At 41.6% G+C, this 16,476-nt stretch overlaps 1 protein-coding gene across 1 annotated transcript; it reads right to left on the bottom strand.

The window, feature by feature from the left end:
- Positions 1 to 1,048: 1,048 nt before the first annotated feature.
- On the bottom strand, positions 1,049 to 14,656 carry Ptger4 (prostaglandin E receptor 4). Its single transcript, XM_087189340.1, has 2 exons — positions 13,535 to 14,656; positions 1,049 to 2,988 (listed from the first exon to the last, which is right to left on the bottom strand). Exons 1-2 carry the CDS (start codon positions 14,405 to 14,407, stop codon positions 2,398 to 2,400), a joined length of 1,464 nt encoding a protein of 487 aa, XP_087045466.1. The 5' UTR covers positions 14,408 to 14,656; the 3' UTR covers positions 1,049 to 2,397.
- Between the last annotated feature and the right edge of the window lie 1,820 nt (positions 14,657 to 16,476).

Raw genomic sequence — 16,476 nt, 5'->3', positions numbered from 1 at the left:
CAGAGATCCAGTGATTGCCAAGTCCTAGGAGAGAGGAGAATGGAAAGTGACTGCAAATGGGAATGTGCTTTATTTTAGGGAGGATGAAAATGTTCTGCTATTAGATAGCAGTGATAGACACACAATTTTGTGAACATACTGAACTATTTTAAAGGGTGTATATTTTAAAGGATAAATTTTATAGCATATGGTATTTCAGCTAAGAAAAGATTGAGCCAATTGGTGTTCTGGATGGCGAATTTAAAGATGAATGAGATTATGTCATGAGTCTTAATAGCACTAGCTTGTGAATGAAGCTTTTGTTTTTCACCTGTGAACATGGGTGATCTAGCTGTTGTCTCTGTTGGCCATGGTCATGAAGGTAAAACAAAATCCTTCATTACTAAAATATTTTCTGAAAAAATTGTTTTGTAGTCATTAGCTAGAGTGGGGAAACAGAACATTTTAGAAGTTTAAGTTGCATGCTGCTTTTCCGAAGCTGCCTTACCTCCAATGAGAATCACTGTGCCCGTAGGCCTGTGAAGATGATGGACCCATTTTTTGACATCATCCACAAATGTCTTTAAAAACTTGCAAATAGCAAATCATGACTTCATTCTTGCTTGAAGTGTGTCCTAATACTGGCAGTGTCAGCACCATCCTGAAGTTTTTTAGAAATGTGGACACCCCAGACCCACTGAGTCAGACACCGTGCTGTCATAAACTCTCCAGATGACTCATGTAGGCTAAAGTTTGAGGTTCACTGATCTGGAGAAATTAAAAATAGGAAGGACCAAAAAATTATTCTAATGTTTTGTAATAATTATTTGGGTACTTTATGTGTGCTACTTAAGCATACTGTTGTCAGTCCCAACATCCATACAAACTGGTAATCTTGGGTACACTCCATTGCCACAGGGTGGATCCAAGGCTTTGTACTGTTCTCCTAACTTTAATGATAATTTGAAATTATCACTCTCAAAGAAGTCTTTAAAAAGTTTTTGATTTAAAAGGATATAGAAGATCCCTGTAACAAACCAAAAGAACACAAGTTTTCCAAGATCGAGGATATGCAACTCAGCTTGAATGTATTTATTTATTATAATCTCCAAAATAATTTCAGTTGGCACAACTTAGAACATATCGATATTAGGCTCAGAATTTAATCAACAACCAAGCAGTTCACAAAAACACTTTAAGCAACAAAACATGCTTAATATTTCTTTGAGAAAGGTCCTTCAAATATGCGTACAGTGTTCCTAGGTGTCACACAAAACTTAGAAGGTGACTCTTAGGTGCCTAAGTTCTGCACCTTTACGTTGTTAAACTCTTGAGATACATGAAAGGCAAATTTAACCGCATCTGAGATCCTTCTCTATGTCAAAATAAATGTCTTTATGGTACAATTTATCTTTCTCTTAAATTTAAAAGATATTCTAGATTACTCCTTAGGGAAACAAAAGTATACACCTTTCATGGGGAAAACAAGCTGCTTTGATTTATAATTTCTTTATTATACACTTCAATTATGAGTAAAGACCTCAAAAATTTGTTATATTTTAAAAAGTGTCAATTAACAGGGGCAATAGTTGAAAATATTTACCAACATGTTAGGTTCTTTTGAAATCATAGTTTTCTGGATAAATAAATGTGATGTCAATAAATTTTTTTTACTATTATACATAGCTTGGAAAGAACTATAGTATTTTGAACTGTAATTTTCACATCTTACATGGTATTTTTCTTTATTTTGATGGTATTAAACTTTTAAAAATTATATCTATTTTATAGATATTAGTTTCACTGGATTTTCAACACCTCAGTCTGAACTTGTGTGTGAAAAATAAATCTACCATCTGCAACTTCACCTGGTTACACTGGGAGGAGAGGGGTTACCATAACTTTATTATACCTTGTATTAACAATAAACCTTCTCATAGAGAAGAAAATACTTTAAATACTTTAAATATTTACAACAATAAAAATTCACATTTCATGCTTTAGTGAGACACTTAGATCAGCCATATGGTAGTCCTCATAGTATATTGGATAGAGCCAGCCCTTCCAGTATCTGGGCCTCTGCGGTGTGCCAGATGTACAGCTCTTGATGTTATGAAAATAACATGCCATTTTCCTACCCAGGAGAAAAACCAAAGGTAGCTTTTCCCACCCATCAAGTTGTGACTGCAATCCTGTGTCATAGAGGAGTGTCAACCAATGTGCTTCAGGCCTCAGGACTCACGTGAAATAATTTGAGTGTTTGAAAAATGCTCAGGAGGCCCTATGTTCTCTCTCTAATGTGAGCCACAGGATGAAGGTAGTAGCACTTCTGAGCAGAGCTAAATGTTTCACTTATGTGTCTATTGCACAGGATTTTATAAGGTTCCAGAAATAGTGCTGTGTTTCTTTCTTTGACTACTATATACACTTTTCGGATAAGTTCAGTGTTTCACTGGGGAATGTGACTTGCAGGGAGCTCCCCTTTGGGGCAGGCCCATCCCTGTTCCTCCCACCGACCTCATCCACCAATAAGACAGTCTCTGAGTCATGGCCCTGTGAGGAGTCTGAAGTCTCTGATATTCGCAAAGTTCTCAGTAAGGTGGTTTCTTCTTGGGCCTGGCCCATGCTAGGCACACCTGGAAGCAAATTCCTGCCTCCAAGACTGTTTTCACTTAGTTCTGGCAAGTAAAGGAGGGTCTGAGAGGTGCTGCTGATCTCCTTCAGCTCCCGAGGGAAGAAAGAACGAGAGTGGCTGGACATGGCTGAAGATGTCCTTCGACTCTCAGAGCAGTGTTGCCCTGAACGGTCTCTGCGGGACTCGCCAATGCGGCAGAACAGGCATTTGATCTTCTCTATTGCTTTACTGAGCACTGTCTTTCTCAGAAGTATATATATCCAGGGGTCCAGGATGGGGTTCACAGAAGCAATTCGGATGGCCTGCAAGTCTGGGTTTCTGCTGATTTCTCGCACCACACTTGGCTGGTACAACTGGTTGATAAACACTCGCACCTGCACAATGAGATGCCCACATTTAGATTTTATAATTAAGCAGTTGGGAAAACACTTAAATGTTACCTCTACCTTAGCAACATTAGGGAGCTGCTCTCTTTTCTGTTAAGTGCCGAGGAAAGAGCAGCTTACACAATAAACCTTAGAAAAACCAGTAATTGGAAAAATATAATTACATATGTGCTTTGAGTTAGTATAATATTAAATATTTTTCATCTTAAGAATATCCTTCTTAGACCAAAGCTGGTATACAAAAATGCAGTGTGTCTATAGGTAACATAGGAATAGTCTCGTGAGAAGCATTTTATTATTTTTTCCTCTCTGAGTGCTTTTAAGTTTTTGTAATAATAATAAAGTATCTTTTCCCCCAAAGCCACTAGATTTCACCTTTTTCAATAGTCATTTTATATATTATAAATGATACTCATTTTGTAAGTCAACTAACCATAAAGGGCTGAGATTTCTTTTTAAGACTTGCAAGAAAATGTGCTCTAAACTTTTGAACCAACCTCAGGATCTCCTATTATCTAAAAACCCTAGACAGTATTTTCATTTTTTCTATGACTCGCCTTCCCAGGTATAATAATTGTCCAGTGTTATTAACTGTCCCTTTAGCCAAAACCTCCAATCCTTTCCCTCTAACTGCATTTCTCACTCGAAGATAAAATTGCAGCAGCCACCAGACTAGCCTTTCTGCCTGCTGTACCTCTCCAATCTGTCTGTGCACTACCCCATAAATAAAGATTATTTCTAAAATATTATCCAATTATGCTGCTCAGCTGCTGAAACCTTCAAGAGCTCCTGGCTACGTGCAGACTAGTTTCGTTCATCTTTTAAGGCACCATTCAACTGCCATTCAGTGAATCCATCCTGAAACTCCAATGAGAATCAACTCCTTTGTGCTTCTATTGCTTCAGAGCCAAACAGCAGTCAGGTGTTGAAAGAGCACTGCAAACAGACCAATTGGGATGGGAACGCTTTCTACTGAAATTTGAACTGTTAAGGCAAGAGCTATGTCTGCCGCCCCACCATAGGCCAGACAGGGCATAAATAAAAGATGGAAGAACACCCTAGCAACCTGTTTGCTATTTTGGATTATTAGTTTTGACAGTTTAAAAACTTTGCTCCCCCCCCCCCCGGTACTGGGGATCAAACTCTGGACCTTGCACTTGCAAGGCGGGCAGGGTGACACTGAGCTACATCCCTGGCCCAATTTGCTCTTATAATCATTTATTTGCTCACATCATTTCATGTATTTTCATCCTCTAGCAATAAGTGCTTACTGTGTTTTAGGCATTATGATAGGTTCTGGAGACAAAACATTGCATTAAATGTCATAAACTTCTTGAAGTAAGAGAGGACAGGAACATAGACCAACTATTACTGCACAGTGACAAAGTGAAGTGGGAGAGGTGTGCACTGGGTGGTCTGCTAAAACCTGGAGAGCAGGTGTCAGAAGATGCTTCCTAAAGGAGAGGAAGCTTGCACTGAGTTTTGTTCACTAAATTTAGAAGGAAGGAAATAACACTTTAAGAGGGGTAGTTCCATGTGCAAAGGCATGGAGGAATGAAATATGCCAACTTCCAGAAAAGTAAAATTTACTAAAAAGGCATGAATTGGTGTAAATTTAAGAAAGACAATAATTTTATTCTTTAAAGAAAAAACACTTGTTAAATATGTACTCTTAAAGTACTTCTTGCCTAAATTTTCTAGTTACACTAGAATCATTTATATTAAAATCTCACTTGTAATTCATAAGAAAAAGAGGTTTCAAGATCATTGCCATCTGTCTTTAGCAATTATTTAGTAGATATTACTTGCCTTTGCTAATTGTTTTATTAGGGAGAAGTAAGAAGGGAGGTTCACAGCCACGAAAGACAAAAAACATAAAAACAAAAAAGAAGTCACAAAAGCATAGCTGGAGCCTATATCTATTAATGGGAAGCAAACATTTCTTACTTTAACAAGACTCAAGGACATTGCTTCCTTACCATAAAGCATAGAGTTAATGATTTATGGTATATAAATTACCAGGAAAGGGTTGAAATATTTTAGAAAAAATTACAACAATTTGGATAAAAGAAGAAAGTTTGAAATGTTTGAATGAAGTGTCATCAATCTGCAACATTCAATTTATATGAAATCATTCCTGGATGATGTTGGGTCAATGGCTTATAGGTACATTCCTATTACTTAAAAATTTAGATCTTATTAGCTGCAAGTCCACTGATTCTTCATCAAGAAAATTTTGATTTTCAGTTGTTATTATTTTTTTGTTTTTAATTTGTTTTGTTTTAGACACTTACTTGGTTGTAAACCCTAACCTAAACTTGGCATCAAAACAAGAACTGATGCTAGGCATGGTTGCAAACCTGTAATCACAGCACTCTGAGAGGTGGAGGCAGGAAGACTGCAAAATGGAGGCACTTTGTCAACTTAGTGAAACCTTGTCTCAAAAAGGGGGTGGGGGTGGGAATGTAGCTCAGTGTGAAGGCCCTGAGTTCAATCCCCAGTACCAAAAAATATATATATATATATCCTGAAGCTTTTTTGGTTTTGTTAATCCCACTTACAGTGAATATATTTCCATTTTGCTCCTGGCATTGTTCCACTAGGAATATTATATACTTTATGGTGTATTAATAATTACTTTTCTAATAACCAGGAAATTCTTAATTTTGAATCAGGCTTTAGATTTTAGGTGAGCATTATGGCCCTATAAATCTCATAGAATAAAATGGTCAAAAAGCTCTGAGTGAGATAAAATGTCTTTTTTTTCGTACTGATGATTGAACCCAGGACTTTGCACATGAAAGGCAAACATACTATCACTGAGCTCCATCCCCAGCCCTTTTCTTTTTGAAACAGGGCCTTGCTAACCTGCTCATGCTGGCCTCAATTTTCTGTTCTCCTGCCTCATCCTCTTGAAAATTAATATCTTGACCTTAGGGAGGTAAGGAATGTACTAGAATCATCAGCAGTATATAAAGTTTTCTGTTAACATGGCTTTTTTTCTTTTGTTATACAAGGCTGGATTTATTTTAAATAATTATTTACCAACAGTGGAAGTATTGGTAAAAAAATATGAGGTTTATCTTTGACAAAAGAGCCAACCACCCTCATTGGAGGAAAGATAGCCTATTTAATAAATGGTGTTGGAAAAACTGGATTTCAGCCTGTCAGAGATTAAAACTAGACCCATATCTATCACCATGCACTAAACTGAGATCTAAATGGATTAAAGATCTAAATATTAAGACAGAAACACTAAACTTGGTGGAAGATAAGTTGGGTTCTTGAAGATATTGGCATAGGAAAAGATTTCATGAACAAAACCTCAGTAGCACGAGAATTAGCAGAAAGAATCAACAACTGGGATCTCATCTTATTAAAAAGCTTCTGTACTGCAAGAGAAACCACCAACAGAGCTAAGAGACAACCTACAATGTGGGAAAAATTTTTTAGCAGCTGTAACTCAGACAAAGGGCTACTATCTAGAATATATAAAGAACTAAAAAAAATCAGACCCCTCAAATTCAAAGACCCAATTCAAAAATGGGCATCTGAAATGAACAGACATTTCTCACACAAAGGAGTAAAAGCAGCAAATAAACATATGAAAAAATGTTCAACATCACTGGTTATTTGAGAGATGCAGATGAAAAGAACACTGAGATTCCACCTCACCCCAGAAAGAATGGCTGCTATCAAGAAATCAACCAATAACAAATGCTGGTGGGGGTGTGGAGAGAAAGGAATACTTCTCCATTGTTGGTGGGAGTGCAGACTGGTGAAACCACTGTGGAAATCAATATGGAGATACCTCAAAGAACTAGGGCTGGAAGTCCCATTTGACCCAGCTATTTCCCTCCTGGGTATCTTCCCAAAAGAATTAAAAGAATCATACCACAGTGATATATGTGCACCCATGTTTATAGCGGCACAGTTTGTAATAGCTAAAGCTTGGAAACAGCCCAAGTGCCCATCAAGTGGAAACTGGATAAAGAAGATGTGTTTTTTTTGTATAAAATGGAGTACTACTCAGCCATAAAGAACGAGAAACTAGTCATTTATAGCTAAATGGATGCATACTGAGGCCATACTCTTAAGTGAAATAAATAAGACACACATGTGTAAATACCGAATAGTTTCTCTAGTGTGAGAAACTGAGAGTGTAAATAAGGACTAAAAGGATTAATAATAAATGATACTTTGAAATTGGAAAAGTTCCAAAGGGGTAGGGGTGGTGGGAGGGGAAGGGGAAAGGAAAGAGGGGAAAGGAAAAATTATGAGAAAAGAAAAAAAAAAGGAAACGAAGTATGTAAATAGGGAAGGGTTTAAGGGTGAAGGGCGCACAGGTAATGGGGAAAAAATAAGAACCAAGATACATCACGTACAGGTACAAGCACCCAAAGATAAATGTAAATGTATACCTAAAATGTACCAATAAAAGAATTTAAGAAAAAATATGAGGTTAATTTTTTTTCTTTTACTCATATCCCATGTTATGTTTCTAAGAGTAAAAGAAATGATGGGTTTAAATCTTTTCGTATAGTATACTGTATCAGTTCTTGCCACAGGGCTTGTATGAACTTGAGACCCTAAGCCTCTAGGTGGCAGTGTTGCTCCACTGGGGAGTCTAGTACCACAGTTCCTCCCTGTGCTGTTACGCAGAGCCATTTCCAAGACTTTCAGACCAGAACCTTGATTAAATCTGAACTTTGAATTTCTGAGATTTTTATATTGACACGTTTGGTTACTGGTTTATTCTCCACCACAACTTCAAAGGAAACATGGTTACTACTGAAAGAAAATCTTTGAACAGTTAAATGTTATAAGTTTTGTAGCCATTTAAAGGAATGTTTTACAGTCACCTCTAGGTTTACTTCATCCACAGGAGTAATTAATTTTGACTACTAGAAAAGGTAATGAAAAGAAGTTGTAATGAACAATGATCCACTTAGAGTTCCATGGGGTAAAGTCTCTTAGCTAATAATTAGTACTGTACAAGCTATTGAACTTGGTCATTTAAGTGTCTTCTCAATAAAGAGAAGTTCATAGGGTAGCAGAAAGATGAGTAAAAACACAAAATTCTAAATACAGGTAAAAACATTCTCAAAGTTGGTCAAATTATTTGAAAAGAATCAATATAGATGAGTTTTACTATTCTTAATGGTGGTTTACTTCAAATAGACAAAAAAGACAAAAATGAGTGAAAACTCCATGCATTTTATAATGTTTGGATAAGTATAGCAACCTGTGCTTCACTTTGGAGGCTACTTGATTTCCTCTCCCTGGATGGGGAGAAACCTAGATAAAGGGGAATATTCACAGCAGCAGTTCAGTGGCATGTGGGGATGTGAAAACACTTTCCTAGAACTGAAGTCCATCAAGCCCTATATGTTACCCAAATAAAAAGTTGAGGCAGGTTTCAGTCTTGGAAGAGTGTGCTGCTGATAAACAGAACTTCTGAGACAGGGAGAAAATCTTAAAAAATTCACCAAATAAAAACAACACTTCAAGGGCCGGGGATTTAGCTTGGTGGTTCTGCCGCCTGCTGTGCAAGTGCAAGGTCCTGAGTTCAATCCCTGGTACCAAAAACAAAAACACCAGTTCCACTTTCTTCCCATTTTTAAGTCTTTTTTTGGGTAGCTGCAGATTTGTGCAGGTGACTTATCTTTAAGATCAGCATAGGTTACAATATTCTAAACTTCTTGAGAATGTTTTGAGATTAGGGTTCAGGAGCATTGGAACTTGCAGAAGAGTCGACAAATTCACAAAAGGGTATATGACAGGGAAGTTACAAGAGAGGCTGTATGTCACAGAGGTAAATACCCAAGTTTTGTAGTCAATCTCTGTTCAAATTCTGATGATGTTTCTTATAGTTTATAAATAAATTATGAAATTGCTTAGCTCAGTGCCTGGGATATAACATACAGGCTGACTCTCATTACTTTTCTTGTGATCCATATATGAAACTTGGCCACTGTGGAATATACTGATAATTTGAAAACTTCAGGACAAAAGCCTTGGAGTATGATTAATGACATGGTATTAAAAACATGTACATTCTACTTAAGAATAACCTGTTTGCAAAGAACGTTGAATTCTAAGAGGAATATTGAGATCTTGGTTAGATCTACTAAATAACTTAAAATAGTAATGCTTTGTAATAAATGACAAGATCTGTAACTGGATTTGAGCATATGTGCAATTTTTCTGTTCCAAGCACATGTAAGGAATAATCTCCATGTGCTCAGTTATCTCACTGCTTTGTGAAGAGTCCAAAACTGACATGGCTATTACTAGAAGTTCTTACCGCTGTTTTTTTTTGTTGTTTTTTTTTTAAGTGAAGGCTCATGGAAAGAGTTTTTGACTGAGATCTCTATAAGAGACCTGATTTCTTACTTCTTCTGGGTCACTAACTGGTCATTATTGCAAGCAAGTGACTTAATCTTTATTGGCCAATCTCTATATTGCAAATTGATTTCTAAAGGTTTTTTTTTTTTAAAAAGCACTCCACTTCAACATTCTAATAGGAGACTACAAGAATATTGTCAGGTTTCAAAAAATTGCTAGTAGATGTTCAATAAAACTAAGTCTTTACATGCCAGCCAAGTGTGGTGGAAAGGGCACTGGACTAGGACTCACCACAGGAATACAGTAAGTTGCACTGAATAAATTCTTCATTTGCAGCTGAGACACAGGATGTGAAAAACTGATCTGCTCTACCTCCTAACTAGAGCCTTTTCAAGATTCAAAGGTGATGCTGCATGTGGCAATACCTTACATTTAAATCACTCTGTAGGTTCAAGTTACTACTACTGGGCCTGCAATTTCATATTATGATTAAAAATTACTTCTAGGAATTCCTATTTTTAAACTTAAATTCATTAGAAAAAGAATCAATCCTTTTGATTCTGCTATAATTGTATCCGAATTTATTGACTTGCTCTTTTGTCCACAGATATAATTTTTTCTCCTCTGACATCTCATCATTTGTTTTATGGCTCCACTTCCAGTTTTCTTTTAACAAAAATGTACCTATTTACACAGTTTTCAGGTGCATTTATAAACTTTTATTGATCAAATGCTGGTGAGGCCTATAAAGAGATGACTAATTTATAGTAAATAACCAAAGAAACACTCACAGGAAGGTATTTTCCTACGGACTTAAATTTAACTGACCAAGGCAGAAGATTAATCCAATTAGCCATTCTAATCCTAATTAAAGGTGAATACTTGTTTGTTCAGATTAAGAAGAAAGAAATAAGTAAGCAAGAAATATGATCTTGTCTTGCCTATGCATGGGGAAAATACCTTTCCATATCTCACAGTATAACTGTACAGCCCTGAGGCAGAACTATTTGATTATTAGTATTATCTTAACATTAACACTATTAACTGCAACATTAGGCAGGAAAAACTGGTCTACTACAGCTTTTAAAACTGGGACTTTAGGAGGTTGTCTTGTTTGGATATTTCTAAAGAATGCAATCCCCTTTTTCTTCAAGCGTACTCTTTCATTTCTTTAGCTTTTCCTTTATTAAAAAAAGAAAAACCCAAGACTGGCTCTAAGTAGAAGAATGGACAAAATGTCAAGAAATATATTCCTACCAAATCTTGCCATGTGACATTCTGTATAGAACTCACTTTGTTCAGTGATTCTGATCCACTCCAGAGAATTTGGTAGGTTCAACACAGTTCCTTCTATCCACAAGGATTTTCCCAGCTTTTCTTAAATTTCCATTCCAAGCCCAACTGTATTTGTGAGGCATATATTTTGATAAAAAATTAAAATTTATTTTTTATAGTAAACTCAATATCAGTCACCTTCTCAGAGCCATTGCAGCTTTTTCTTCCCTGATGTCTGAAAGATAAAATTGGCTGCTTTTTAGTGGCTGCTTAATTTCCTTCTATATTATGTCAAGCTTTTTGAAATTCCAAGTAAATTATATTTGCTCTGGTAGGTTGCCTTTCCAGATCATTTTTAATGATTCACAGGGATTGGTTTTCCTCAAATGGGATTAGCAACCACCTTTATTTGATAAAGTTAAAATAGATGTTTCATTAGTTTCCTTGGAATTGAAAATAGGCCTAACTACTTTAAATGTCACAGAGTTCAGAAGTTTTAATCTTAAATTACACTGTCAATCTGAGAAACATGAAAAAGAAAGTTGTAGAAGTAAGCCAACGACGACTGCAACTGTAGATAAGTTTCCCTTTTGATTCTTTCAGTAATTGCTAGGTTGTGGGTGGGTGGGTTATAGAATGGTCCCATTACTTATCATTAACTTCCGATTAAATGGATTCTAAAATTAGAGTTTAATAGCCAAATCTCAAAACTATCAACTGAAGCTACTCTACTACACATATGATTCTTTAGTTCCCCCAAATGTACATAAGTTCTTCACTGACATGATTACTTTTTAGCTGAGCTGGTTTCAATTTTCAGGTTGAGATTATTTAATATCTACTACAGTGTATTGACTTTTTATAGAATGGAAAGTATTTTTTGTTAATTGCAAGTCATAAATAAAGTTCCTATAATTTATTGCTTCTAGCTACTCAAATAATATCAGAATTTGTCATAAATGGTCTGGCTCTGGGTCCTAGAGCCAGATCTACCTTGTCAGCATATAGGATGAATTAAACTTTGTGTATCTCTCCAGATACCTGAGGGAAACACTGTATCTGTGGCTGTGCAGGAATTAATAGCTTCACATGCTGGGCTCCAACCAAAAACATTTAGAAGGTATGTGAACATTGCTAACCTCCTACCTCTAACTCCACAGTTCCTTAAAGTGAATGCTCTGTAAATAACAACCACTCACTTTGTCATTTACTATTCTGTAAAACAAGGCAGAAGCCAAGGAACTGAGGTGGCAGCAGAAGCAGAGTTTTTCCTTCACAAATCTCACTTTATTCTAAGTTGCATTACAGACAGTGAAATATGCTTATGTGACTCAAATGTGACTTAATTCTGTAAAATTCATTGGATCCTAGATGGTTTAAAGGCTGTCCTGACCAATCATTTACTTCTGTTTATAGCAAATGGCAAGAAGCTACTGTATGCTGGGGCCAGCCACCTCTAAGTTCCTTCCATTTACAATCACTTGTAAAAGAGAGATAATATTTTTATATCAGAGATCCCTGGACAGTATTAATAAAGCAAAGAACAGTATAAACCCATTAGCTTTTTTTCTCTAGCTCCCAACATGCATAAGAAAGAGCAGTGGTCCTCGTCTTCTCCTCCTCCTTCTTTTTGAGTTTGTAATTTAGAATTTCCAGGAAAAAGTGCATTGAGAGATGGAAGAACTCAGAACTAGTTGCTTTCAACATCAGCTCTAGATAAGAAATTATGTTCCTCTGTCCATCTTTTTCTGGTGCATTCCATCTTAATGACAGGCAAAGTAGAGAACTAGTGGAGTTTGATCCTTTCTATTTTTAATATTTTAAAAGTTAATCTCAAGGCACTTTTAAAGAGGATGTTGTCCTAATAATGAAGTGCACGCAAACTCCCACATCTACCCTGAGGAAGACCCAAATTGGAACTATTCTAGGGGGGAAACTAATATCACAGGAGCAGGGTTTGGAGCTGGATGGCCTAAGGCCCACATAGACCATAGAACTTTGGCTTGGCAGGTAATAAGAACCATCTCTAAACTTCAGTTTCTCTGAAAGGTACTGTACCTCTCTCATGGTTGCTGAAAATTTAAATTCAACATCCCATGTACATCAGCTTGTCCATAACTGCCACCCTGAGAAATCTTGTTTTCCTAGCCTGCAGAAAAAGGAACCGGACTCTGTCCCATCCCCTGTATGTTAAGATGTTTTCCTGGGCACAGAATGGTACAGATCAGGAAACCTAGCTTGAGAATCTAGATTCTGCTGGACTATTCTAAGCAAGGGAAGTGAAGGAGTTAGGCTACAAAAAAGAAAGAAAGAAAGAAAGAAAGAAAGAAAGAAAGAAAGAAAGAAAGAAAGAAAGAAAGAAAGAAAGAAAGAAAGAAAAGAAGAAAGGAAAACCTGACCTCTCTCTTCCAGCCCTAAAATTCGACATGACTTAAGGTTACGAAAACCCCCAAAGCCCTGCACAAAACACCCAACTCGCCACTCTCCTAAGGAATGGTTTACAACAGAGATCACTCCCCCTGCTGTGGCGGACAGGGCTAAGTCACTCTCTAGCATGTTTCCCTCCACATGTGACAGAGAAACAGGTGGGAGTTCCCAGAAGACACCTTGCAAATGGCAGGCAGTAAGGGGTAGGCAGGGGCTATCCCCAGAGTGGAACCTAGGCTTGCAGGGGAAAATCGCTGTGCGTGTAGGGTGAAGAACCTGATGAAGGTCGGGAGGGTCCGGACTTAGAAGGTGCTGGGCAGCCCTGAGCAGCCCTGTGGGGATCCCAGCCCCGACCTGGAGGAGAGTCACTCATTGCTAAGTAATCGGAGGGAGGAGGAGGAGAGAGGGGAGTCGTTGGGGGGGGGGGTCGTTGCGGGGGGTGGTGGTGGAGCGAGTGGAACCTCCGCCTGGGCCGGCCACTCACCACTAGCGGGATGGAGCAGATGAGCACCACCAGGGAGGTGGCGATGAGTAAGATGACCATCTGGATCTCTGCGCCGGCGATGCGGCGGAAGCTCCGGCGGCGGCGAAAGTCGCTGAAGCGCTGCAAGGCTGGGGAGGCGCTGGCGTGGCCCCGACAAGCAGTAGAGGCCATCGCGGCCGCGACCGCGTGGTGCTGCTCGGTGCCCAGCGAGGTGCGTCGCATGAACTGGCGGTGCATACGGAGCAGTGCGCCGCACACCAGCACGTTGCAGAGCACGGTGGCGAGGATGAGGAAGGAGCTGAAGCCCGCGTACATGTAGGAGAAGGCGGCGTACGCCGTCACGTTCGTGGTCCAGTCGATGAAGCACCAGGTGTCCGGGTACTGCCGTCGCGAGCGGCCAAGACCCATGTTGGGCAGCGCGCAGAAGAGCACGTTAGACGCGTAGACTGCGAAGAGGGTGAGGCCGGCCAGTCGCTTGTCCACGTAGCGGCTGTAGAAGTAGGCGTGGTTGATGGCCAGGTAGCGCTCTATACTCATGGCACAGATGATGCTGAGGCCAGACAGGCCGAAGAAGAGCAGGATGAAGGTGCTGTAGTCGCACAGCGCCTGGCCCCCGGGCCACTGGCCTTTCATGTAGGTGGCGATTGTCACCGGGCTCACCAGCAAGGTGCCCAGTAGGTCAGTGACAGCCAGCCCGCACACCAGCGTGTAGAAGGTCGTCTCCTTCTGCTCCTTGCGCGACTTGCAGAGCACCACGATGGCCACCAGGTTGCCCACCACCCCGAAGATGAACATCACCGCCGGGATGGTGGCCGGGCTGTTCAGCTGGTCCGTGGAGAAGGAGGCGGACGTGTTGATCCCAGCTGTGGACATGGTAGAGGCCCTCAGTGCTCGGCCTTGGAGTATGAGCCCGGGTCTGGAGATGGCAGAAGAGAGGAAGAGCAGTGAGCGGAAATTACCACTTGCGAGGCGTTAGACCCGCGCCCCGAACAATACGCTGGTGAGACAAGGGGAACAACTCCGTCTTATCTTCCGGAGTGCGGCCACTTACTAACTCGGCCACCGAAATCCCCAGGCTCCCGATACGCCCTGCAAACAGCACCACTCCACTGACATTAATATTTATAAGCTGATAACTGCCATTCCCTCCTCCTTTCCCCACCCGGTTCACGCCGCTGCCAAGACGAGGGCCGTCTCAAGGGAAAAGTGACTCGCTGGTGTTGTTCCGACGCATTCCGAGTCGACAGAATTCTCTTTGAAAGCAAGTTATGGACGACAACTTGGGAGGCAAGCGCGCTCTGCCCTCTGCGGAGCGCCCGACCACCGCGCTGTCCGGGGCGACCGCACCGAGCCCATCTTACCTGCAGCCGAGCAGGGAGCGCAGCTCTGAGCCCCAGGGTCAGGCCTCAGCCGTCCCGGCCCTGCCTCCAACCCGCCTGCAGCCGCGACCCGCTCAGCGGCTGCCAATTTGCCGGAACTGGGGTCCGAGCGGCCAGTTTTCACAAATGTGGAGAGCGAGATGGGCAGCGGGATGGGCAGGGGAGGCTGCCCTGGAGTTTCTTGCTTGCCTTTTCCCCGGACTTCAAAGGCGAGCCCAGCTTTGCGGGGTGGCAGTCGGGTCCCGGGGCGCCGCCCGCGCAGGTGGAGCGCAGCGGGGACCCGACTGCGGCCGCGGGCTGAGCTGACGGCTACCGGGGCTGGCGGCCGTGGCTGGGGGCACTCTGGGTGCCCTGGGGGCCGCTCGGGGTCCACTCGGTCTGGGGCTCGGACCTGGGGCTGTTCATTTTCCTCCCTAGCTGTTGGGTCTCCAGCTCCCTTCTCGCCCCGCCAGCCTCTGTACAAACTTTTCTCCTCCGTCAAGTTTCCCCGAAGGAGGCGGGGACAGAGCGCGCGCGCGGCCCAGGCGCCCATTGGCTGGGCCGGAGAGGGCGGAGCACGGGGAGGGCGGGGCGGTAGGGCAGGGACCTGCACGCGGCCCGGGGCTTTGCGGGCTGCGGCTCTCTCGGGCCTGCGCCCTTGGAGGGCCGAGTGGGCGCCCACGCGGAGATCCTGGAGAAACTCGGTGCTTTCCCGACACCTCTGGGCCACTGCTGGAGTCGGAAACTAGAGTCTCGTCCCCTCACTTTTCTGCCTCCTGAGTGGGCTATTTTTCACATCCTTGGTCCACAGGCTGCAACGTCTGAGGCTTGGGCAGGGAGGACAAGGTTGCTTCAGGATGGACCCTGGAGCGGCCGCGAGGGCGGAGAGGTGGAGTGTGTGTGTGTGTGTGTGTGTGTGTGTGTGTGTGTGCGTGTGTGCGTGTGAACGCGTGCGAGACCGCGTGTGGCCCAGTCGGATTTGGCGGATGTGGTGGGTGGATGGGTGGGTGGAAGGGTGGGTGGATCCGAGGACTGGGCGGGGAGACAATGAAGAATCCAGCCTCTCACCATAAAAGGAATTAGTTGGCAGTGCCTGGGGTGCAGGCAGGGCTCGGTAGGGGAAAGAAAAAAAAGGACGGACTGCAGCTTCACCTGGCGCAGGTGGCAGAGCCTTCGCATCTGAGGGAGGTGGCCCCGCAGATAAGGGGGAGTAGGTGGGGCTGGGAGGGCTGTCTGTCTACCTGCGGAGCCTTTCTTGGCTGGGAAAGTTCTCGACTTGAAAGAAGCAAGCCTGAGCTTCAGCCTTGAACCCGTCAGACTCCTTCAGGAATCCTTTGAAAGACGACAGGAGGGTGAGAAAGGAGTTTGAAAGTCGGGAGAGTGAAAGGATTCTCCAGGCGTCACTTCATGGTTGACTGGGAAAGACCTATTTGCCCAGGTCTTTTGTTTGATTTAGGCTGTTTGACTACTTGTCTGATGTGAAAGTTTTCCTGTGTATTCATTCACTTCCATTTCTTAAAACCAGAAGTAAAACCTTGAAATTGTAAAATGCCTTGGTGTTATTAAAATCCCCCCAAACTGTCC

This window comes from Heterocephalus glaber, unplaced genomic scaffold, assembly GCF_053883595.1.
Source record: "Heterocephalus glaber isolate CG9 unplaced genomic scaffold, H.glaber_assembly_v1.0 deba00001538, whole genome shotgun sequence".
NCBI lineage: Eukaryota > Metazoa > Chordata > Mammalia > Rodentia > Bathyergidae > Heterocephalus > Heterocephalus glaber.
Note: the sequence above shows the minus strand (reverse complement) of the source record. Positions and strands in the feature narration are given on the sequence as shown.